Source organism: Simochromis diagramma, unplaced genomic scaffold (assembly GCF_900408965.1).
Source record: "Simochromis diagramma unplaced genomic scaffold, fSimDia1.1 OVJJ01000061.1, whole genome shotgun sequence".
Classification (NCBI taxonomy): Eukaryota; Metazoa; Chordata; class Actinopteri; order Cichliformes; family Cichlidae; genus Simochromis; species Simochromis diagramma.
The window spans coordinates 1713930-1740174 of record NW_024386945.1 but is presented as its reverse complement, the minus strand read 5'-3'; the positions used below and the strand labels follow the sequence as shown (position 1 = coordinate 1740174).

Genomic DNA, 26245 nt, shown 5'->3' with positions numbered 1-26245 from the left:
AAAAGGAGCCAATTGAGGGGGTTCGGGCATCTGACAAGGATGCCTCTTGGGTGCCTCCTGGATGAGGTGTTCCGGGCATGTCCCATCAGAAGGAGGCCCTGGGGTAGACCCAGGACACACTGGAGAGATTATATCTCTCGGCTGGCCTGGGAACGCCTTGGTGTTCCCCTGGACAAGCTGGATGAGGTGGCTGGGGAGAGGAAGGTCTGGGCTTCTCTGTTTAGGCTGCTGCCCCTGCGAACCGGCCCCAGATAAGCGGAAGAAGATAGATGGATAGACATATTAAAAGAACAAAATACAATCCACTATTAAGTGAATGTTAGAGGTAGACGTGTGTGCACATTTTAGAACAAGTCATTATACTAAAGATAAACTGCTGTTGCAGTTTCATATACCAGCAGCCAAACATTAGAGTGGTATCGATCTTTTCTACCGTTGAGAGCAAATGTGTGAACAGACGATCAAACTATTCAGTCAACATGTCTTAAACAACATGATCAGCATTCAGAGTCGAGGCTTTCTGTTACTTAGCCTCATAACATATTAAATTAAAATTGCCAAATCAGAGCCTGTGTGTCAGACTGGCTTAAGTGAGTGTATTTTATAGAATTCACTGTTCATATTACATACATGTCTAAACGCTGATGCTCATAATGAAGTCTTCTCACAGCTACTGAATTATGCAGAGGCATTTCCTATAAAAAAAAAAAATCACATCAGCTTTGACTTGATAGAATGCAAATTTGTTCATTTCCCTTAGGCATTTGGAAGAAAGTAATTAAGCAAAGGACCCTTTGTCTTCAGAATGCTTTTTGAGTCATTTCATCGCAGGATAAGAGGACTATCTGTCAAGAGAAAAGCTTTCATGTACCATTGAGTGTGTTGACTTTTTCTAATCTATTGTTCTCCTAGACATTTTTCTCAAAAGTTTTCCGGTGCAACCGGGAGAGCTGAAGGACAAACTGTTCATCATTAATGAGAAAGATGGAGGCCTGTCTGATGAGCACATCACCTCTCTGAGGAGGTATGACTTGGTGCCAAAAAAACGCTGATTTGTATTCACTCCTTATAGTGTCACAACTGAAGCTGAGAGGTGAACATCTTTTTGTGCCCAAGTCCGTGGGAGGTTGATGTGTGTTTTCATTGGCAGAGGTAAAGCCTTTGGAAACTAGATGCTAAACAAATCATCAACGGGGATGTGGGTCCATGTTACTGCCAGGACAATGTGAAACTGGGGAAACCGCTGCCAATTCATGTGAGGAAGAAACACAGCAGTATTCACTGTGTTTTAATACTAAAGAGCAGATGCCAGAACCTTTTACTAGAGCAGCTCACTAATAAAAGTTTTATCTCGGGTTATTTGCAGAGATGGAAACTATTGACATGCCCTCAGGAATAAAACACAGCAAGTGGGTAAAATGCTTCCTGATTCTTACCTGCAGTTTACTTAGTGACTCTGTGTGCTGACCTCCTGGAAGGCAAAACTGATCTAATGTACTGTGGGGACGGTTTTATATATTCTGTGAAAACATAATATATATTTTAATGCGTGGTGGCGTCGTCCTGAGGAATACAATCTTGAAAGAACCACTCCCAACAGGTGCTGCAATATTGATGACCGGTGCTACTCCGGTGGCACATAGGCTGACTCGTGAGAAGGCGAATGTCTATGGTTTGAGGTCACAACTCACAGGAATGACAGAAGTAGGAAGCCCAGTTTAAGACGAGAGAGAGGTTCAAATTCAGTGCAAGCGAATAAATGGCTCTTCCCATCAACGTCTCGCTGCTTTATAGAAGCTCACGAGGACCATCAGCGTTACTTGGCTTTTAATCACTCGCCTTTCCCTTGGCTACTAGAAATCAGTCTAATGGCATCGCTTCATGGGGCCAAGCAAGAAAACATGTGATGACATACCTGAACAAAGATCAAAAGGGAGAAGTACATATGACAAAAAAAGGAAATGTAACATAAAATTTTAAAGTCAGTCTAAAGGTCTAAATGTATGCGTCGTTTTCTGATGCTTAAACAACGACTGATATTAGAGATAGCTGCACTTGATGTGTTTTTACCTTTTTGACATGGCGACACGTCATATTCAACTCTTTACTCTTTTTTAAAGATTAATAAGTTGAAATAATTCTCAGGTTCATACAGTACTACTACTCTTAGTCAAATGTCGCTCTAAATTTCACACACGGGCCATACTAACAAATATCTCTATCAAAATAAAAACAAAAGACTGTAAATATGTACAGCTGACACAGTGTTGTTAACCAGTAGAAAATAAATTCATAGCTCCACATACAGCATACTGTTTGAGGATGGGCGCTTTTCCCCCTTAGCAATAAAATATTCACTGTGGCACAGAAAAAGATATCAGTTCTGGAATGAAAATTTCTGCTTTTGATTGTTGCCAAGGTTTTCTTCATTCTTGATTTTAAGTTTTTTTTTCCCCCAATGTTCTATGATATTTTTTTGTTCATTTTTAATTAGAAAACTATAAACTCTGTTATTTGTGTGATGAACTGTCACCACTCTTACCTAATGCTTGCACTGGGAACTATATATGCATTAGGTGGACATATTGTAGCTCCACGTGTGGAAGATATTAGGGTGTATTTGTTGACAGCACCATATCAACTTAGAAAAAAAAATCTGCCTTTGTTCAGTTTATATATAATTGCTGATTGCTGTCGGTGGCCAGAAAAGTCCATTTCTGAACAATTATTGACCTTGGACAATGACAAATTACTAAATAAATTGACTTAATCTTCATTAATTACACTTGCCTGTCAGATTTAACCACATAGCTTATCTTTTATCTTCAGCCCCTGAACACATTATGACTAAAAGACAAAAGGCACATAAAAAGCAAACAAATCAAACATCAAATTTTGTAAAGGAATGTACGTGATATGAATGTAGGTGAGAAAAATGTGTAAAATTGATTAAAACCGAGAGGCATAAAAGCCTAACAAGACTAACCGTCCCAGATGACACACACATACAGGCAAATATGAAAAAAAAAAGGGAAATGAACATAGACATCTCATATGACATATGGCATATAAGCCCAGAGGCAAAAAAGAAATCAGACATCACGTTGGCACTGTTGTTTTTCCAGCAGCAGCAGATTTCTACAGGATGTTGAAGCAAGTCTCCCAAATCAGCTGGAACTTATTTTCCAACCACGTAGGAAAGAAAAGACTGATTGCCAAATTCACATAAAATTGAAGGACCCAGACTATTACAGCCCTCTAAACGGGCTCCGTATTTATCCACCAGATGAATATTAATGACTAAATAAGCATCGAGTTTTACGAATATATTTAGGTATTACTGATTACAAATTAAACTCAAAAGACTCGGATAATCTGAAGTGTCAGGACTATGTGAGTGTGGTTTGATTAGACCGGACAGACAGAGAGCAGACAAGTGATTGATTAAAGCTCAAAAGAGTATGAAATCACCTTTTCAGAATTAAGCCTCAGACGAGAAAGGGGGGAAATAGCAGGACAATGATATACTCAAAAAATGTTTAAAACTGTTGTTTGGCAAGAAATGTTCATTGTGAAACCATCTGATTGGTTATTTTAACAGGTAAATAGCATCTGTATGTACAAAGAACAGCAAACATTTTCTTCTTATTTATTTATTGTTTTATGTTTAAGGTATGTCCCCACCATGGAAGATGTGGAAAAGTACAAATCCTACAAAGGACCTGTAGCTGAACTGCATATTGTGGACCAGTACATGATGGAGGTACAATTTTTAGTTACATGTATCATCTTCATATAAAATTAAAAATTAGGTATACAAGCTCGCTAACATAAAACAATAGAAATGGTTACAATAAGCTGCAGGCCTAAAACATCAGTGTTCAATAAAATAAACTTCTAACTTGTAGCTGAACAATACACACACTGCATTTTAAATTGTACAAATGTTACCACTAAATTCATTACAAACCAGTTTTTTGACATCCTGCACTGACACTAAGCGTGACATTGTGGCTGCACCAAATGCACTCTTATTTTATAAGTTGCACTTAAAATTTAATGAGAAACATGGGTTTGTGCTTCATTGATGGCCTTCTTCATTCTCGGTGGCAGGGGAGACTGCAGTCATCAAACTGCTTTTGAGGCGCAGCCTGTTTCATTGCTTTGTAGAAATCCTCACACACACACTCGCACATGTGGATCATTTCTTTCTCTGTTTTCTGCTCTAATGCTGCAACGTTTCAACCACGCATTTCGGATTTCTTGATTTTCTTTTGCCTTTGGTTAAATGGCTAAAACTGAATTTCCACTCACAGGGAATGGAAATAGATAACAAACAACTGCATCAAAAACAGGAATACAGTTGAAAATAGAATATAGTTTATAACAGTTTATTTTTTTCAAGTTTCCACTTCATTGAGCTAATTATAATTTATTACTTTAGGAATTGGGAACCAATAATTGGTCATTTAGAAACATGATATTCCAATATAGTGGCATGATGGTTAGCACTATTGCCTCACAGCAAGAAGGTCCTGAGTTCAGGTCTGCTCGTGTTTGTGTGGGTTCTCTCCAAGTACTCTGGCTTCCTCTAACAATCCAAAACACATGTAGTTAGTGGGGTTAGGTTAACTGGTAACTCTGGTTACCAGAATGGTTTTCTGTCTATGTCTGTTAGCCCTGCGAAAGACTGGCAACCTGTCCAGGGCGTACCCTGCCTCTCGCCCTAAGATAGCTGGAATAGGCTCCAGCCTACTTACGACCCTGACAAGGAGAAGAGGATGGATGGATATTCCAATATATTAACAAATGAGACATAAAAAGATTTTTTTCACATTTGTTATCTGAAGGATGTTTCTCTCATCTGTACTTTACTTTTAAAAATTTATTAGTCCTTGTTGCTAATAGTAATAGATCACCAAATAGCCAATATGCCAATTAACCAATACCTTATGTTTTACTCGCTAGGTGTACCAGCACCACTTTTTGTTACCATCCTGTCCACTTCTCAAGTAGTACAAGGTTGGAAAATAGTAAAGCAAGTACCTGATCAGTGACCACATCAGTACCAACTTTCAGAAGTTTCACTGAAAAAACTGTAGTGGTTTTCTGTGCATGCAATCCCTCCAAGTAGGGAATGCTATTGCACACACACACACAGAAACATGCTGTGGAGCACACTGAAATTGAGTATTAAAGTTGAAGGTGGGAGTGTCATTTCTCACTGAGCCTTCTCCCCTTTCCTGTGAACTTTACCTTAATGTGACCCCGCCATGCTGGGAGACATGCTCTTGGTACCCTGTACCTTAGCAGTGCTCTTGTCAACCGTGACGGGCAGCACCTGATGACTCTGTCCTTTATATTCTGTGTAGGAATACCAGCCATACTACAGTTACAAAAAGAAGGATTGGTTATGCTGTTTTTTTTTTGTTTTTTTTTAAAACTTACTGCAGTTTGTCTTTTCACTTCCCAAAGAAATGCAAAGAAAAACACGACTTTTATTTAACCCAGTTTGAACTAGGATAGTCTAAAGCACTGATTTAGAGAATGATACAGGAGGCTGTTGGCTATCCCAGCTGGTTACTGGGTAACCAGTTCATCACAGACCAAATCAGACAGAAAGAAAACCATTCACACTCAGATTTACACCTACAGCGATTTTAAAATCACCGCAAAACCAGTGAATGTCTTTATACTGCGCCCACGCGGGCGGAAGAATGTGCAAACTGTAAACAAAAAAGGGCAGCAGGATGAAAACCAGAACATTCCTGCATAACATAACAGTTAACTAACCACTGCACGAATTCTACCCTACCAGAATTACAATTACAAGAATTTAAATAGCAAATTTCAGATCTCACGATTAAAGCAGCATCCAATGCATGCTCATTTAGCACTTTGCTCACGAGAACTTGTTGAGTCACCTGCCTTCTCAGTCACACACCACGGCTGTCATGGCAGGCATCATCTGGTTATCACTTTCCAGCAAGGTTGGCAGTGATATGGTGGCTCGAGGTTGCAGCAGGGTTAGCAGATGAACAGCCAGAGCAGCCCACACTGCCACACAGGAATATTTGACAGTGTGTTTTTTTTTTAAATGGGATTTCGTATGCAAGCCTGGGTTGAGTGGCAACACCTTCGTAAGCCTCATGTACTTCTGAAGGCTCTGAAGGCTCAAACCTCCATGCAGACAGGCTGGATTCTACTAAATAAACAACAAAATCAGTTCTATTTATTATTGTCAACTAACAGGTATTCAAACTAAAATACGATTAACTAATGTTCTGCGGGGTTTATTCATTCCAGACATCCACCCCATAAATCCATCGATCCATCCATCCAATCTCTTACGCTTATCCAATACAGAGTCATGGGGAAGGTGGAGCTTATCCCACAGGGGCACAGGGTACACTCTGGATAGGCCAAAAGACTGTGGCAGGGTTCACACAGAGAGAAAAGCTACCATTCGCTCTCACATTCACACCTTTAGCCAATTCAGAATCACAGGTGAACCTAACCTAAGGCCAGAGTACCCATAGAGAACCCACCCAGACACAGGGAGAACATGCAAACTCCACACAGAAAGGCCCCAGCACCTTCTTTCTGTGAGCCAAACCAATCTAAAGTACCGTGCCATCCTAACACAATTTGAATATGTTTTCTATGCAAGACATGTGATAGTCAGTATTTATGCTTTTGCACCACACCTTGTACACACTTTACAACATGTGTGGTCTTCTGGTGCTTTATTGTATTTTGAAACTGAACATTATGTTGGAACCTTCAAGCAACTGTTTAATTATTCTCTGTTTACGGAGTATCAATAAAACTACTTATTGGATACAGCTGGAAGCAACAGTTTGGGAACCCCTGAGCTAATTTGCTCAATTTGTTGATTTCTGAAGTGAAAAGAAAATTCAAGCCCTGCAGCAAGCAGACATTAAAATGGAATACTCTTTGCACTGCTGTTATTTTATCTGTGAAACTTCAGATCAGTAATTTTGGTGCATAAAACAGGCACCTTTTGAAGCCAGTCCTTCTATACTGAATTAGGAATTCCTCTTACCTTTCTTGAATAGCTCATGATGGATTAACAGTATGTTGGATTTTGAAGTATGCAGTGTCTTGAGTGACTGCAGGACATCTGCATTCAGAATGCACTGGTATTTAGTGAAATCCATTCTTTTCTTTATCCCTGCATTACTTCTTGTGCTACAGGCTGCTCGAAGCAGAATTTTCTACCCAGTGTTTAACAGCTGACATTTCTCCCCATCAGAAACTGTTTAGTTTCATTTTTCTACAAACATAACGATTGTGGCCAACCCCCCCAAAAAACAAAAAAGCAACCCAATACAAACCCCCCAGTAACTAACTCAATTCTAACATCACTTTTTCTTCAGGCATTGACTTTTGTGATTAGTGTGTGTGTAAGATTTCCCACTGAAAACTCTTTCATACACAAGCAGTTTGTTCATCAGTGCTGTGCTGTGAAAAGAGGGCATTAGCACTATTGTGCCAGCATGACTCTTCCACAGCTCCTTTGCAGTCATTGTTCCCAAACATGTATTGACCTCTGTCGTTTCCCTTAACTGACATTTCCTAATGGCGCTTTAAACAGCAGAAATAGGCTGCCGCAGAGATGACGTATTTTTGTACAGTAACCTGGAAGTTGGAATCACCTTGATAAAATGATAAATTAGATTATTTTTTTTAATAAATAACAATGAGCTCTTGTGTTAACGGCAAAATAAAAAGTTCTGTGGGAGAAAAACTGTTTTTGATGAAACTTTATCAAATGTAAATAAGGTACTTTTGGCTGCTTCCTTATTTATTAAGTTGTTGCCACAGTGGATGGATCTGCAGTTTGATGTTATACCCTTCTTGATACTATCTTCACATTTATTCCGCTTTGGGACTGGCACAAGAAGTAAGCCAGCTTATGAAGCTGAGCTTGTTTCTCTTTCCAATCTCAAACCCTTGATGCGTTAACCACTACACCATTAAAACATTAATATTAGGGGTATGTCACGGTTTGCGGGGCAGACTGTGTGGGGTGTGTGTGGAGGACCCGGGTGCGGACACAGATGAGAAGACAAACTAAACTTAAACAAAAGGCGAGCCGTTTATTTTGGCTGATAAAACATGAATACAAAATAAAGCAAAGGCAACAGGGCGTAAACTAACCTAAAAACTATCCTGGGAAAATTAAACTATGATAATCGTGACTGAACTGTGATAACTATGGTGATACACATGAACATGATTCAACCCAGGAATGTGCGAAAAAACTATGAACAACAAGTACATGAAACATGAACACAACCTGAGCAGAACCATGACATACATGGAACTTGAGGTAACGTGGTGGGAGGAAACAGACAATTCAACACAGACTGAATAAAACAGAGAGACTAAAGACCCACGTGGATGATTAGGGAAGTGGAAACACATGAGGGGAAACAGCTGACACACATGAACCTAATGAGGGGATGGGAAGTGAAACTAAATACAATACACAAAGATTACCAGACTCTTTCAAAATAAAACAGGAAACATGAAGGACGGAGACATAATACTAACTTGACAACATGAGCCAAAAAGGGGGACTGGAACATAAGGGGTGACGACGCGAAAGGATCTAGGTAAACAAAACAAACACTGAGCAACTAATAACTAGATGAACTTAACATAAAGTAATATCAAAATACAAGAAAACTAAAATCCAAACTAATAACAGCAACAACAAGAACTAAATACATGTTTAATAATAATAATAATAATAATATAACTCAACAAATACCAAAATGAAGATAAAATGCTGGGTCACAGATCCAGCCCGTGACAGGATATAAACAAACTACACTGTGGTCACATGACTTCAGCATCTCTTAACCTGGTAAGACCCAACCCATCAAAAAATAGCCAGAAAATTCAGATGTTTTGGAACTGACATGTTTATTAACCCTTACAACAAAATCCCTTTTTTTTTTTTGCTATATCATGTTCTGTATCATATATTTAAAAAAAGCGTTTTGTCCGTAGCATTTTGAAATTATGGCAAGCATTGATCATGTTGATGAGATAGAGGTCTCAGAAACTCATGTATCAAATATGATACAAAGGGCATTAGACGGTTAAGCTTCTGTGTTGGATATGATGACAAACGTGCCTAGAAACTTGTGCAGTTTCATTTAACAAAACTGCTTTTTTCCAACACCCAACATCTGGTAGAACAACAGAGCCAAGAAGCACAACATCTTTTACAATCCTTACACCTTTTCTAGGATTCAGTTAGTTTACACCTTCTATCCACTGTTTAGATGTACCCACAGCTGCAAAGTTTTAAGCAAACATTATGAAAGTCTCAATTGTCATCCTACTAAGTAAAATGAGGCCAGAAACAACATCAGAGAGACGGGGAACCTAAAATCTATGGAGAATTTGGAAACAGCAAAGATGGAGGTAGAAAAACATTAATGGGAAAAAAAATGCCTTTTAAAATCTTATTTTGGGGCAAAGACGTTAAAGCTTTGAAGTCTTTTTATATCAGATTTGGATTTTGTGACATTTTTATATTTAATTGACCATTTAAATTAAAGGTCATTTAAATATATCTTCAAATAATTGTATAGATGGCTCCCAATGGCTTCTTCTAGAACATCTAGTGAATTAATAAAGTTGTACAATCAGTCTTCTTTTAGTCCCTATATATACTGTAGTTAGATGGCAAACAGTGCCTTGTCCACTCTCTTTTTCTTATAAATATAGAGTAGGTGCACTGTATAATAAAGTGAATTAAAAGTCTGTTTACAGTATATAGTATACAGTTTAAGTGCCCAGCAAACATTTCCGTGCTGTAAATACAGCTTTACAGAGCAGCTTGCAAATCAGCAGAGTCTTGTCTTTGCTGTTGACAGTTGGAAATGGTCTGGTTATCTGCCTTACAGCTCTGAGTAATCACTTCCCTCTCAGGATGCTTGTGGACATAAGAGTGGCATCCTCGGAGCATATTTTCCATTGAGGTAAAATATATTAGGGATGAAGCGTAGGTATTTTTCTTAAAATAAATCAAATCCTACTCATGCTGTCTGTGTTGTCATACTCTTGTATATAGCAGTCTGTCTCGCGCTACAATGTATAGGAGGTTTTATCCGGTGTATGTATGAAAGCTGGCTATTTTTCACAAAGCGAAAGTGTGCTGTCTCGCAGTAGAAAAGTTGCAATGTTTTCGTTTTTATAATCAGATTTGGTGAAGATGAAAATTTCATCTTGTGCGTTATAGAAAATGTTGTCAAAATACCTGAAAATCTGACAGTGACAAATAAGCGAACGCTTTTTGTTTTTAGCCCAGGGTGATGTCCTTTTAGCGGTATTAGACTGACACAGAACCCCTGTAACTGTTAACCTCGCATTTGAAATTTAAAACGTGACAGAAAGTGTGAAAAAATAACGAGCCCTGACGCTTGCACGTGTGGAGGATGTGCCATCCTCCACAACAGGGGAAATTATTACATGGTATAGATTTCTAACACTAATCCTGATACCTATCCGTAACTGTCCGTCAGACTAGGTGCCCTTTGCCTTTTGGGAGATGGTACCTGAGCATCAGCGAGCCAGTCTGACAATGAAGAATGATTTATTAGAGGTTAGCACAGACACAAAGGTCGACTAGGCAGCTCAGCCAATCGTTTCAAAGTGTCAAGCCTTCAGTTTCTCAGTTAAATCAGCCTGTCGACAGGCCTGCAGCTCTCTGCTTTTGCCTGCGGTAATCTTGAATCTGAGAACAAGCCTCAGCCATCCGATGACTGTATCTCCCCCCAGCATCTCCCAGCAGCTCTGCTTTTTAGATAATTCTGAATAATCACATGGAAATAGGCTGTGTGATGATGTGATAATTGCGCTCTCTTCTGTATATCCACAGCTCATTACCGTTACATCTTTTCTCTGCTACAGATGTGCAACATCGCCTACCTGAGCACACAACTCGACCTGTTGTTGACTCTGAGAGAGCTTCCGATCAGCATGAACGACCTGCAGCCCGTGAGTTCACTCGATCACCAGCAGAGTCAAATCAAAGGTCGAATTAGATGTTGAGCTGTTTTTAAAGTCTGCCCCATTTCTACAGGCTGAAAAAGGGTAAAACCACGAGACTGCACAGCACATAATCAAACACCTCCATGCAAATTTATTCTCTAATGCAAATGCTAATGCCCAGATACATTGTAGCTTTAGACATAAATGAAAAGAACATCTGTGCACAAAATACTATTAATACATGAAAGCTTTTCCCCCCTCTTCAGTTTGACTTTTAGGTTTTATGTGGCGGGTGAAGTAGTTTCTATTCTATTTGCTGGAATGTTAAGAGTCTTGAAAACACAAAAGCATGAGAAGCACTTTAAGACACTTTTCTTCATTTGACGGAGAAGAAAAGATGGCTCTTAATCAAATCAAGTTTAATTTTTCTGCAGGTGGTTTAAAACCACCAAAGTTTTAAAGAAAATCCTTATCAAAAAACCCAATGAAAACTCACTTTGGAGTTATTACAAAGGAAGAGATGTGGAAAGATTTATGACTTTTTCTTCTTTCTGCAAACTTCTAGACCCACTTCAAAGACAGACACTTTTAAATTAATACAGGTAAAATCAAATGAAAAAAACACACACTCACACAAAGTTCCAACTCAAATATATATATATATATATATATATATATATATATATATATATATATATATATATATATTTTAGTATCTTCTTAACCCTTACACGAACACCTGAAATGCTTTTGGTTTGTGTAGTTCGAGTATCCAGAGATTCCTGTTCATCATTAGTCAGACTGATTGTTAACACTCTTATCGCACGTTGTTGTTTATTGGCACTGGGGACTGCAGGGTGTAAAGATATTGCAGGCAGACAAGAATGCCCCCCAGCACCTCAGCCATTTTTTTATGTGATTCTCTCAAGCTTCTGTTTCTTTCAGCATCAGTGCTTCAACCCTAATCTCTTGTCTGCTGACTGTCTGAGAATGAAGAGAAACAATGGATAAGAATGATGGCACTGTAATCCATTGACTGTGACAGTAATTTTTCTTTGTCTAACACACAGGGACAAACATATTGTGTGCCGGCAAGATGACTCGACAAGAAAGATTAGCAATTTCATTAAGTTTCAATTTACTCTTGGCTTTTTGCTTCTGATATTGTTTTCTTTCTACTGTGTTAGGGTTATTAAAAAGGTCATTCAATCAAAAGCTTTGGTATTTGCGTACAGGTACACTGTGACAAAAAGGTAAGGTGCACTTCAGATTTAGGTCCTTCCTAGTACGGTGTGTTCAAACATTAGGGTCCTCGTACTCGCAACATAGTTGCAAATCCTTGGATTCTCCAACACGACAGGCTTCTTAAGGCACTAACATTAAGAAGGATTTACCTGCCACCTGACAGACAGGACTTGAGGAGGGAAAATGGCAAAGTCACCACTGTGGGAATGCTTCTCACCTGTGATGTGCTTGTTGGTGTTTCACTGCAAGGATGTCAGCTTTTACTCTGCATTGTGGACCTAGCTTTTTCTTTAAACATTTGCTGTGCTCTGTGTGCAGCTATTTCAAATATACATATAAGAAATGGAAAGCCACAGTGCCAGAGCCATTGATGCAGTAGACAGGGAGGCATCACCTGAAGCTGTGATGTACAGAATGATAAAACCAAATGTAGTATTTTCAGTAGATATATAAATGGTGAACTATTCTAAAACAAGACAAAATAAAATCTTGTGTCATTTGACAGAAAGCCTTGCTGTAGTAAAAAAACACGAAAATAAAAAAAGTCTTGCAGACTTCATCTGAATGCACAAAACATCAAATATGAATATGAAACTTTAGCAACTTTAGCATTAAAGAAATGTACAAATGTATACCAGATTGACTTTATCCATTAAAGGGAACTTATTATTCTAATTTTAACTCCATGTTTTTATTGTTGGATTCTACTAGACTTTAAATGATTGACAACTAAAAATAATCCTTATTATCTTATACCAAAGCTCTTCAGACCACTCTAGTTCCCCCTTTAAGGCTACTGTCCCTTTAAGCCAGGTTTCTTCAGTAGGTGGGCGGGGCTTCTGTGCCTGCCATAGCCATATTTGGCATACCCCTTTTTAACAACATACATCTCCTGGAGCATTGGTTCAAAGGGATTAGTTGTAAATACATTGATCCAATTATATGAAACTCAGGTTTAACGTGGACATTCACCATTGTAACAATGATAAATAAAAAAGCACAGAAAAGTATAATAAGTCATCTTTTCTCCTCAGAAAACAGAGATAATCTGGGAGGCTCAGCTCTGTTTTTTTTTCTTTGAGCTTCAGGTTGGGCTAATTGTCTTCTCTTTGTAACTGCGGTTTTCAATTACCAGTGGGTGTTCTTGGCCTCCTTGCTTTTGGAGCCAGCAGTGAGCCTATTATAGCTTGCAGCATCCAAATGAAATAAAGAACATATATTAGAAAACGTATCTGGACAAGCCGCACACAGTTAGGTCTATAAAGTTTTGGACATTTACATAGTTTCTGTAGTTTTTCTTCTGTGCACCACTACAGTGCGTTTTAAATCAAACAATCAAGATGTGACTGAAGTGCAGGCTTGCAGCTTTAATTCAAGGGGTTTAACAAAAGCACTGCATTAGCTGTTTAGGAATTAAAGCCATTTTTATACAAAGTCTAACATTTTCATAACCTCAATTTTATATTGTTAAATGGTGATTATGAAGCAGTGTGTTTCAGATATTACAGAGTAACATGAAAGCAATGTAACAAGAAATATAACAAATTACTTCTTGCAGGAGAAATTAAGTTATGTACTGCTTTACTTTTAAGGGAAGTGTTCAGGTAATATGTGTAATAATGACTTTTTTGAGTACCAACTCCAACAGTGATAACAGCAAAAAGGGGAAATACCTGAACAAACACGCACAAACATTTGACCCACAGCATGCAATTAATCTGCATAAATGTAATTTCTTTATTGCTGCTTAGCGATGGTGGTGACTCTCAATGAGAACCCAATGACAATCGATAAGAGATTTTAAATTGGTAATCGAATCGATGAGTGATATCGATAGTGGAATCGGAATGGCTAAATTCTTATCAGTTTCCATCCCTACTCAAGAACAGAAAGGCCAGATTAGACAGAAAACATGTTAAAGAGCCTGCTTGGTTGGGGGAAAAAGTCTTTGGAAAAGTGAAACAAGATTAATAAATTGTATCAGTATGATAAGAAGAAAGAAACAGATGATGATATGAAGTATATCACATTATCTGTCAAACATGGAAGAGGCAATGTTAACAGCATGGGTATGTAAGACTATGAGGGAAACCAGGCTACTAGTGTTTAATGATGGTGAGACTGCTGCTAGAAGTAACAGGATGTACTGGGCTATAGTAAGAGTGGATAGCACTTCACAATGCAAATGGATAATGACCCAAACCGTGCTACAAATGCAACTCAAGAGTTGCTCAAGGAAAAGAAAGGGAATATTCTTGGATGACTAAGTTGTTCACTTGATCTTAACCCAATAGAGCATGCTTTACAATTAAATACAAAACTGAAAGTAGAGAGACCCACAAGCAAGCAGCAACTTAAGGTAGCTGAAGTGAGTATCTCAAGAGACACTGCTTTTGGTAATGTCACTTCAGGCAGTGATTAACTGCAAAGGATTTTAATCAATTTATTTAAAAAAAAAAAAAATAAAAAAAAATAAAAATATATATATATATATATATATTTAAAATTACTTTCATTTGTCTAATTATCTTTGAGCCACTGAAAATAGGAGACTATGAATAAAAAGGGTTGTGATTCAATGTGAAGTGATGCAATGTTTTTGTTAAACTTCTTGAATTAAAGTTGAAAGTCTGCACTTTGCACATCACAGCTCGATTGCTTGCTTTAAAATCCCTTGTGGTGATGTACAGAGTTAAAAAAGTGTAAATGTCTAGCAACTTATGAGGATACTGTAAATGTGAGATTTATGCTGTAGTAATTTAATTTTCAAACTGTATTTTCTGGTTTTACATTACTTTTCAAGGATGAGAAGTTGTTGATTTGGAAAATGCACTTGAAGTTAACTTCCCCACCTCCAACAGATAACAGCACACAGCTGCTTCCCTTAGCTTTTCAATGGGAAGCATCCACCTCCCACACAATGAAGGAGACAGTATGCAGCGGGGCTAGCCTCCACTCACTGCTGTTTGCTACATTATTTGATCAAAAATTGTAGAGAAAGAAGAAAACAATACATGAGAAAACAATCGTTTTTTTCCTTTGGAAAAGTAAACAACTCTTATGTCAACTTTCATGAACACTTCTGTCAGTGATATCATGGCTATGTTTTTAAAAAAAATAAATTTTTTCTGGCTTTAAAGTGATTAGAACATCAAACTGCTCAAAAAAATTAAAGTAACACATTGAAAACACATCAAATCTCAATGGAAAAAATACCATACTGGATATCTATACTGGTATGAACTGGGTAATGTGTTAGAAAAGGATGGGCAGGCTTGTCCGTTTTGCTGAAATTTCTTTGCAGCAGCTCACAATAATATTCAGTATTTTGTACGGCCCTCACGCTTGTCTGACAACATTAAGACATACTTCTAATGAGACGATGGATGATGTCCTGGGGCATCTCCTCTTAGACCTTGACCGGGGCATCACTCTGATCAGAAACCTGGCGGCTTAAGTTGAACCGTCCGTGTGTCCCTCTGTGGATATGCCTTCCCTGACCATCACCAACCCACCACCAAACCAGACTTGCTGAATGATATTACAAGCAGCATAGCATTCTCCACAGCTTCTCCGCACCCTTTCATGTCTGCCACATTGTGCCAGATGTGGACCTGTCAATTCTACAATTCTGAAATTCTATGGCAAAAGGCATCTGGCCTCTACAGATCCGGGCATTGAGCACAGGGTTCACAAGAAGACGCTGGGCTCTCAGGCCACCCCCATGAAGCCTGTTTCTGATTGTTTGGTCAGAGACAACAGCGGCCTTCTGGAGGTCATTTTGTAAGGCTCTGGCAGTGCTCAACCTGTTCCTCCTTGCACAAAGGGGCATATACAGGTCCTTCTGATAGGTTAAGGGCCTTCTACAACCTTTTTCCAGCTCCTTAATGTTCTTGACACTGTGCTAGGAGATACAGCAAAGCTTTTCCCATTTGAATGGATTGATGTACCCTCTGCTACGTAACCAACCAGATCAATATCTCAGATCTTTAACTGACGTTAATAATATAGTAAATATAAATAGTGTATATCAAATCAGAGGATCTTCTTAAAACAGATTACAGTGCACTATGAGTTGGTCTTTATGCCATGGAGCTACAATAGTTTTCCATGTTACAGATGGTCCTGTGCAAAGAAGGTTTATATAATGTGTTCTGTATCTGGATATCTGGATATCTGCTTTCTGCGTTCTTTTCTCTTGTAACTGAGGTTGTCCCACTGGTAGATTTTGGGAAATTATTCTTAAAACAGGAGCATATGGTGGGGGGTGTTGTTGGCTGGCATGGGCTTATTTAGAGAAGCTAACTCTTTGTCAAGGACTATAATTCCCAAAGCATCAGCTCCTTTTTTCCCTCTAATACATCACCGGCAAAACCTTAAATTCCACTTTAATTTTTTCTCAATATGAATGCATATGCATATTCAACGGGATCTGTTTAGAGATAGTTAGACACAGAAATTGTGTGATATTCTAGGGGGATATTTGTACTTGACACAATTGCATACCAAATAATAATCTTGCCAAACAACCAGGTCCTGATTATTCATTTTATGAGGTCAAATGAGGTGTAGTGAGATGGCTGTTTATGTTTAGAATATAAAATTGTAAAGCCTGGAGTTGTTTTTTTCGACTCTTTGTCAGTACAGAGAGCCTCTAAACAAGCTTCGGCCTTATTCCACTTTGCATTATTGTTGTGTGGCAAAATGAATGTGAGAGCCTGTATATGGGTGGATTTCAGAACAAATGACTTTGCTCTGTGCCCTTGTGTTTGTCTTCCAGCTGATTAACCAGAAGATCAGAATGTGCATGCAGCTGTACTACTGCAGGTCATTTGTTTCCGTGCTGGAGTACCTCCTCGCCATTGGCAATTACCTCAATGAGAATGCCGGGAAGGAAAAGGCCAAGGGATTCCGTCTCTCCTCCTTAACTAAAGTACGAGTCCACCACTGTTGCCTGACCTTTGATTGAGTTGCAGCACAGAGCTAATAAGACTACTCATTGACATACACAGCAGGGCTTCTGTGCATCTTTCAGTTTTTCTCTCAGTCGCTCTGGATTACTCAGGTCTTTGAACATATTCACTCTAACAGTTGTGTGACTGTGTCGATGAATGGCTTCGCAGGAGGAATGAAACTTTGCCCAAAATATCGCCTTTAGTGGCTCAGTGTCTTAGAAATGAAAAGAAGTGGAGCAGGATGAAAAAGCTTGAAAAAAATGTAGAGACTCAAATGAGAATATCAAAACTACAATTTACTGGATATCACATGTATCTGGTAAATAGATGGCTGGTTAGCTCAGGCCTCAGTCACACAGGCCTAAACTGTCACTGGCCGGTGGCAATCCGGTAACCGCTGATCATTGGGGGAAACTGTGTACAGTATTCCTTGACTATTTGTTAGGTGGTTGCTGAAGATTGTTGGGAGTTCCTAGTGTGAAATTGATTGCAAAGAAGTGTATGGCACTGCATCAAAATTCAATTCAATTCACTTCATTTTTATTTATATAGCGCCAAATCACAACAACAGTCACAACGACAACAAGGCGCTTTATATTGTAAGGTAGACCCTACAATAATACATACAGAGGAAAAAAAACCCCAACAATCACATGACCCCCTATGAGCAAGCACTTTGGCGACAGTGGGAAGGAAAAACTCCCTTTTAACAGGAAGAAACCTTCAGCAGAACCAGGCTCAGGGAGGGGCGGCCATCTGCTGCGACCAGTGAGGGTGAGAGAAAGAAGACAGGATGAAGGACATGCTGTAGAAGAGAGCCAGAGATTAATATCAAGTGTGATTCAGCAGAGAGGTCTATTTACACATGAAAAATATATCAAAAATATCCTAATGAACCGTTTAGTCACTAGGAGATTGCTGTGGACCCCAGCAGTTGGCACTGAAGGTGATGGCTTGTATGCAAACACTCTCCAACTACTTGCCAACCAGCTGGGGAATACTTTTCCCCAGCAACTAAAGATTGCCAGGGGGGGTTGCTGACCAGTGTCTAGACCTGCGTGACCGAGGCCTTATCAAATGGTAGAAACAGCCTTACTAGCTTTGCCCAAACCTGCCTCCAAAACTTAATTATTTACTTGATGGTTAGAAATATGATTCATCATGTCAGACTAGTGTACCAGCTGTCAGCTGCTAGTGGACAGTATATGAAAGGCAAATGGTAAGTATGTTCTGTTTTAAGCCTGTTTATCACTTTTCATTTTTAGCATCCCACTTCAATGGGATCACAGTGAATACATTTGCAAACCATGCTTTTGAGCACTAGCATAGGCTAATCACCTGACACTATTTTCAAAAAGAGTTACATTTGGTTCATAAAAACTAAAGTGACAACAACCAAAATGCAGCACTCAAGGCTTTAAAGCAATACTTTCCAAGCCAGCATGTGCCATGTTGGTTCCTGTATCCTATATGCACTGTCTGTGGCTTTAAACTATAAACAGACGGATTAGCGAAAGGCATCAATCTTTTCATCTAACACGGGAAAGACAGCAAATAAGTTTGTTTTCCAAGATGATTCCTCTAAGGTTGATTAAACTGATGAATGCACAGCTTTTGTCTAGGGTTTGCGACACTGTCTTTGTGTTTTTTTTTAAAATTTAGTTTGAATCACTCTTTTGTGTTTACGTCTCTCTGCTGGGAATGTTTAAGGGGCAATGCTCTTGGCACAGAAGTAAAACGTCCTCTGCTCCATTTAATGAAGCCGAGGCCTTGTGTTGCCTCAGAGGTGTTTCCAGGTCTAATTGAGAAAAGTAAACTGTTGCTGTTTCAGACAGACTCTCTTCAAATTAATGGCTGACTGCCTCCAAGAAAAACGCATCGAGGTTATCTCAGATCTTTTTTTGGTTCTTTTTTCTTTTACTTGTGAGCATCAATACTTTGTGCATGTCTTGTATACGCAGTCCTCAGAGGCTGGCCTTGGCCTTAAATTGGTAAACAACATAACCTATATAAAAAAAAATCACTGGGAGCTGCTTTCACAGGATAAGAGAGGTTGTTCTTGAATTTCAATTATGCGGCACCATCAAATGTAGCGTAGCTTAAATCCGAGAGTCATCATTACCATTTCATACCAACAGCACAATTTCAAAGTAGTCACAGATAGCTAGTAAGCCTCATTCATACTACTACTATTAAACTCCATTCAAAATAATTCCCATAAACAGAAGTGACAACCTGTTAAAACAAGTATTTCATAACAGAGTTTGAAATGGCATCGTAAGAGCAAAGTTACACCAGGGTAAAAGATTTTATATAATTAATTCAGGCGCCTGAGTACATATGTTCTATATTAAAAATCCCTATATCCTAGAGAATGCACAACTTTGACTTACAATGGAGATGTGCCTGGAAAAAAAAAGTGAAGCTACAGTTTGGCAATGAAGATACGAAGACCTGCAATCGGATGAATAAACACAAACAGGAATAAAGGAATAATATTTTGTGAAAATATGGACACCACACGGATATTTTAGCCACACAATTTTTGGGGGGGAGCAAGACTGATATCGTGAAGTGAAAATAAGAAATAAGGTTGACAGGCAGAATTAAACTTTGTAGTTGTAGTTTTCTCTTTACAGATACACAGCCTGCCACTGTAACCACAAAGTAGCCAACTTTAACCAGCTGTGTTCCAAATTTTATTAGGGCTTGCAATATTAATTTGAATGTTGGTGCTATAAATAGCTCTGCTTGATTGTCACATGCAAGAAATGCTGCTCTGGTGTTGCTGGTGTGTTACTGTTGCTCCAATCTTATAAAGATGTTAGTCGTATTTCCAAGACCTGCAAACTTATTTCCTTCCTTCATTTTCACATTTGCTGTAAATCCTTTGTTTACTTTACAACATTCTAAAAATGGGTGTTTTTATATCCAATGGATGACGTAGTGTCTATGGTTAAAGTGTAAAATAGGCTTCTCTGCATGCTTGCTATTATTGAATTTGCAGGGCTTTATAAATCAGACAGAAATATTGTAATATACATGTGTCTGCCTTTGTGCTACGTTTTAACCCTGAATCAACACAGTGTTTTATGCATCTGGCCCTGGGCCTTTTGGAATAATGTGATCTGGACAGACAAATAAAAGATAGGATTGCAGACATGCTTTGGGCAGAATAAACACAGGTTTTCACAGAAATATCACACCAAGTGTGAGTGATGGTGGTGGAAACACTACGTACTGGGGTTATTTCACTGTGTCCGTGACTGGGCAGCTTGCAGTTATTGATACAACTCTGCATCATATCAAAGGATAATCTGAGGCCATCTGTCCAAGAGTCAAAGTGGAGCTTTTAACAAGAATTTAAGAGATCAAAAACACACTAATAAATCCACCTAGGAATGGTTCAAAAAGAAGAAACTGAGGGTTGTGTAATTGCTTAGAAAAAATAGCCCAGATCTGAAATCCACTGAAAAGTTGTGGGGGAATTTGAAACACCCAGTACATGCAAGATAAAACATCTCAAACACCATGCAACAGAATAAAGTCAGTATGGAGGAGTCGTCAGAAATTTCAGAATTAGATAACAAAGGCTGGTGAACAAGCCTGCAAATTGCTCACAAGAAGTTATTTCTGTTAATGCTTTCCTTCTGAGGCCAAAGGGGCACCTACCTTTCCACAGAAGAATATTAAATGTATTGACATTTTTGTTGAACAAATGGCTGAAAAAGCTTTTTATTTATGTATTTTTGCAGTCGTGTATTATTATAACCTTGAAACAGTTTCAGATAAAAGTGGATCAAATGTATGTATAGAGACATGTTAAAACAGCCAGAAGTGTCCTTGGGAAATGACTGTAAATTCACACACACACAAACCTCCCATGGGTGTAAACACACTTTATGCATTATCGTCCAATTCTTCATTTGACCTAGAGTAACAAAGCTGCGTGTTTGCATCAGCACACACAGGCATGGATATAAAGAACATACGTACATGTTGTCCTTTATGTTGGAATCAGTGCGTTGCATGGCAAGGGGACACAGCTATGTTCAGGCCACCTTCCCTTTCTCAATTTGTGTTTTCTCCTTCCCTAGCTCGCCCAGCTCCGTGGGACAGACAAGAAGTTCACCTTGCTTCATGCCCTTGTGGAGCAGATTATGTTGCATGAACCGTGCCTGGCCACTTTTCCCCAGGAGTTGGCAGAATTTGAAACTGTCCCTGGAGGTATTTGCTAGACAAGATTTGATCAAACCTGAAAGAAATCTGCGTGGCACTTTTTAGTTGAGGTCTGTTAAATGAAACGTGTATTTTCTCTGTGTTTCGCTGCCCCCTTTCTTGGATAGCTTCCATCAAAGGCTTGACCGCAGAAGTAGATGGTGAGTAGATCACATTTTACTACTGTGTCACATTTTACTACTGTGTCCAAAGACTGTTAAATTTGCTGAGATTGCTGTAATACTGACCCTCCTTTTTTGTGCCAACAAAGTTATTTGTGAGGAAGTGTGATCGTAACATTTACTCCATCTTCTGTGATTGTAGCTTCAGTATACTTTGTTGAAACGCCATGATCTCATTGTCTAGGGAGTGTAAGGTCTCAATCCAATATATTGTCTATATGATGACTTACAAAAACTTGCCACAAGCCACAAATACTGCACTCCACGAGATCACACAGGAGACAGCACCTGATTTAAAGCAGCTATTTACTTCAGTGCTCAAATATCATGGACGGTAACCAAGACGTGTGTGTGTATGTGTGTGTGTGTGTGTTTCTTTTCTTCAGTCCTGAAGAATGAACTAAAGAAAATCACTCAGTATAGAAAAATGTCCAAGAAGAAAAATATAGCAGCTCAGAATCCAAACTTCTTCAAAGACCTGAAGGTAAAGTAGAAAACATTTTGCATACATAAAGATTAAATAATCATTTAAAAATATTGCTGTCAGTCATTTAAACTTTTAGGCCACATATCGTCCAAACAAAACAAAAAACAAATCAGCTTTCTGTTATTGTTAAGAAGCAGAGTTCAATTCTGCAAAGAAAACAAAGTTTAGCTCGACTCTACTCAAGTTTGCTGGCTTATTATCTTACTTTTTGTGGTTTTGCAGGGATGGATATTGCTTTTAGCAGTAAGAAATCTGTGAATCAGATGTAAGGCTCGGGTGAAATTGATCATTTTGGACAACATGATCTATTGTTGACTTGCAATCCAAGGCTATCTGCTGCACAATATAGTCAAAAGTAAAAATGATTATGCTCCTCCTGTTTTGTTTCTTAATCTTGCAAAGCCATCCTGTAGCCCAGCTCGGATTCTTTCACGGGCTGGTTCCAGCCTACAGGTCATGTGTGTAAATGCCTCGCATGTCCCATTATCATGGCAAACTGCTTATACGTGAAATTTCAGACATAAATTGTTCTTGTCCTTCAAAATTTAGTAAACATTTAGAAAATATTTAGTAAGCCGACTGCAAACTGTTTGCAGTAACACAAACTTTGGCAGCATCATAATTATTCAGCTTACCGGGATATTTACCAAGGCTAAGGACGTAACTAAAACCACCCAATGAGGATTTTTCATATCAGGCAAAACAATGCAGCTCAAAAGAAAGTCATTTTACTTATTTAGCTTTGCTGCTGAGGTTGGAGCAGTGATGGAAGAGAAGACGCCTGCACAAATGTGTGTGTTCATCCTACAAGAAGAAGGCTTTATGTGAGAAAATAATTCATTTGCATAATGTCATCAGAATGGGTTGAGAAAAGTGTGGGAGATGTTTAGGAAATCTTTTCAACAGTTCTGACTGAATCATTTCTGCAAATGGATAAAAAAAAAAATCTAAGTATTGCTGGGTGCTTCAATCATGTCGCAGTGGACTTGACCTTCTGTCAAACATTATAAGTTAGAAAAATACACAGAAAGACCCTGACGAAAACCGAGTTGTAAACTTTTGCAAACAATAACATGTTGTTAAATTTCTGTTCACTGCTCTGCTAAAGCAATGTTATTATGAATCTTTTCATTTCAATTTTCTCCCTCAGTCAATGTTTCTGGTAAAAATTACTGTTTTTTTTCCTCAGGTTAAATTTATCATTAAATTAAATCAGGTAGTAACATCTTATATACATTTTAACTCCACCGTTTCCTTACAAATGTGTTTCTTCAGAAAATAAACAAAATTAAAAGATTGACCATATTTAAAAGCATTTTTAAAACTAATATAATTATTGCAATCGAAGTTATAAAGACTACGAAGACAGTAGTTCCAACTCAAACGTGCATGGAGTGACTAGATCCTCACAAAGGAAAGCTGTTTTTCACATGAACAAATGAAACCAGTCCTTTCTCACATGTAGACCACAGCAGGAGACAGTTTGCACCAGCCATGTTCTCCCTGCTGGAAATACTCTGTTTGTTTAGAAGAGGGTGCTGCCTGAGTAAAGCGCACAAGAGGCAGTACACGGGACACTCATTCACCAGCTCTGAATCCACTTAACTAATATCTGTGCTGTTCTCACATCAGCACATGCAGAAATCACACAGGCTTTGAAGCAGAGAACTGGCAGCTTAAAGCCCCATCTGTCCATGTGGGATATTTGCACTGACACGTGCACCACATTTGGCCAGTGCCTAAAGGTTCAGGGCTGTAGTGCATTTGTGGAAATGGCTTAAATATGTTTGTGTGGGACAATACAGGACACATCACTAATGCTGAGATGCAGTAAAATAAAGACCATTATACAGTTTACAATTTTGGCCTTTAGGACTTGAAGAACATGTTTTTATTTGAATGTCACTTTCTCAGCAAACCTGGATAGTCCTCTTAAATTCGTCTGTTTCATTCTTTTTCTGTTCCACTAACTGTCAAAACTGTTGACAGTTACTAGACAGAACCGCAGCTATTTCAGCTCCGGTTCTGTCTAATCTAATCTTTGAGTTTAAGAGGGGATGGATCCATATACGTGCACATCTCATTTTGAGCCGCCTGGATTTTGACCTGTAAGTCACATTCTTCCGCCATGCAAAAGTTATAAACAACTCTGGCAAAAAAAGGAAAACATATCTCTGTAAATTGCCTTCTGCACTTACCAAAGTATTTTCCCAGATTTTATTTTGCTGCATTCCTTATTTGCGGTAGTTTCCATCACATTCCACTGAAATCTGTATAACATGTTACCTTATTGAGACTTAATGTTGACAGCGAAAGGATGTGGCAGGTTAAGCTGGACTTGACCCATAATGACAGCATACTTTCTTCACAGCCAGTGAATAGAAAACAGACTTTTGTATCTTGCCATGTGCTGGAGTGCAGTCGCACATAAAGTGGGACACCTGGACACCCTAAATGTGTCTCTTTAAAGCCAGCCTCTTATGCTTTTCCTAATGCTCTGTCATTCATGCACATATATACGCGCTGTTACAATGGTAGAGCCAGTTTTTCTGTTCTCGACTTGGCTGTGACTACAGAAGTCTCACTCGTCTGCTCTTCAAATTAAGGGGCTACACTGAGGATTATCATGACATAAAGATTAATTTTTTAACTCTGACTGTAGTGAGGTCCATGAATAAAGACAAGGAAATCCACCTTTAATGAATCAACTCATCTATTTTTATATATTATGTACCTATATGCCATTGATTAACAGTACAATTATCCTTTAAAAAAAAATCCAGGTAGCAGATCTTTAGTTTCCTCCTTTTATAAGCAGAATATTTCTAATTAAATGGTTAGCGAGAAGACTGACAAACTTACCAGGAGGTTCTTGTGCTTTTCCTTATATCCTAGATGGCGATTGAGAAATATAACGCAGATCTTTCGGCCCTGACGAAGACATGCGAGGAGATGAAGAAACTCTACTCTGACATACTGGTAATCCTTGAATTATTATTTCAATATCTCAGCGTCAAAGACAGATGGTTGATTGTAATAAAGGTCAATCAAATGGACCAATATGGCAAGGCCATGATGATCCACTTGGTAAAATAAATCTGCTTGGCATCTTTCTTGGCCTTAAGACAACAATTCTGATGGCTAAAGATCCAAACGGGACACAAAAAAAAAAAAAAAAGACAGATGGTCCCCTGTCCCAGTAATGTCTAGATGGCCCTCTTCAATTATTTGTCATCTCATCTTCCCCATGCTACACTGGGAGAGTACATTATTTCAAGAATCCACAAGGTTACTTTGTTTGCACCGCGTGTCCTTGAGGGCTTCCACAAGCGCATATAATGCATGTGATTTATACCTTATACCAATGATCTTAACGTCGTTTAAAACCCACCACAGCTGATTTGCTGTTTTGGAGTGTTATACCTCCTTCATTGGATAATTTCAGGAGGATTAGTGAACATTGGTTTCCTGCAGCCAGAAAGTGTGAAAGACAAGTTCATCCCGACCCTTAATGTGCAATGTCACGTTGATTTAGGATGCTCTACAAATGATGAAAAATGACGAGATGTTGGAGCACCCCTGGTGGGATTCTCATGTAGTTTTTTTTTTTGAGTCATTTGTTAGACCTTAAGGGGCGTACCATAAATTAAACATAGTTTTTGAGCTTCATACTGCTTTGTGACTCTTTGTATTTTGATGACATCTCATTTATACGTATATCTGAATGTACAATACATCCATTCGTACGTGAACCTTTTATGATTTAAGGGCTCTTTTGTGTGGACTGGACTCTGGAAACGGTGATGTTCTTTAATGAGAAATGCACCTGCCTTAAAAGCTCTGGTCGCATCGTGAGATCGACCATAAAACGAACACCTCTGTCACACATATCATCAGATTTAGTGGAAGCACTGGTCCCTGTGTATTCTTTCATCACATTGTCCATAAAAGAGAACCTTTTCTTTGCTTACTAGCCTGGTTAAATTAGGTTTTCAGAGCTCAATCCCACTTTTGACATCTTAACAGGGGCTATGTCTTTTTTTAAGGAGTCACCCACCAAAAACAATCAATACAAAAGCAGTGCCTATTTTCTCACCTTTCTCATATCTCTATGGACAATCCAT

The 26245-nt window shown here is 38.6% G+C and overlaps 1 protein-coding gene across 1 annotated transcript in view; it reads left to right on the top strand.

The window, feature by feature from the left end:
• Positions 1-26245, top strand: part of LOC120737384 (formin-like protein 13) — a 50166-nt gene that overhangs the window by 13750 nt on the left and 10171 nt on the right. Inside the window, exons 9-16 of the mRNA XM_040038037.1 lie at positions 913-1024; positions 3673-3763; positions 10954-11040; positions 17060-17212; positions 21332-21461; positions 21581-21613; positions 22021-22118; positions 25017-25100. Of these exons, the coding sequence (XP_039893971.1) occupies positions 913-1024; positions 3673-3763; positions 10954-11040; positions 17060-17212; positions 21332-21461; positions 21581-21613; positions 22021-22118; positions 25017-25100 (788 nt within the window). The remainder of the gene's footprint in view (positions 1-912; positions 1025-3672; positions 3764-10953; positions 11041-17059; positions 17213-21331; positions 21462-21580; positions 21614-22020; positions 22119-25016; positions 25101-26245) is intronic.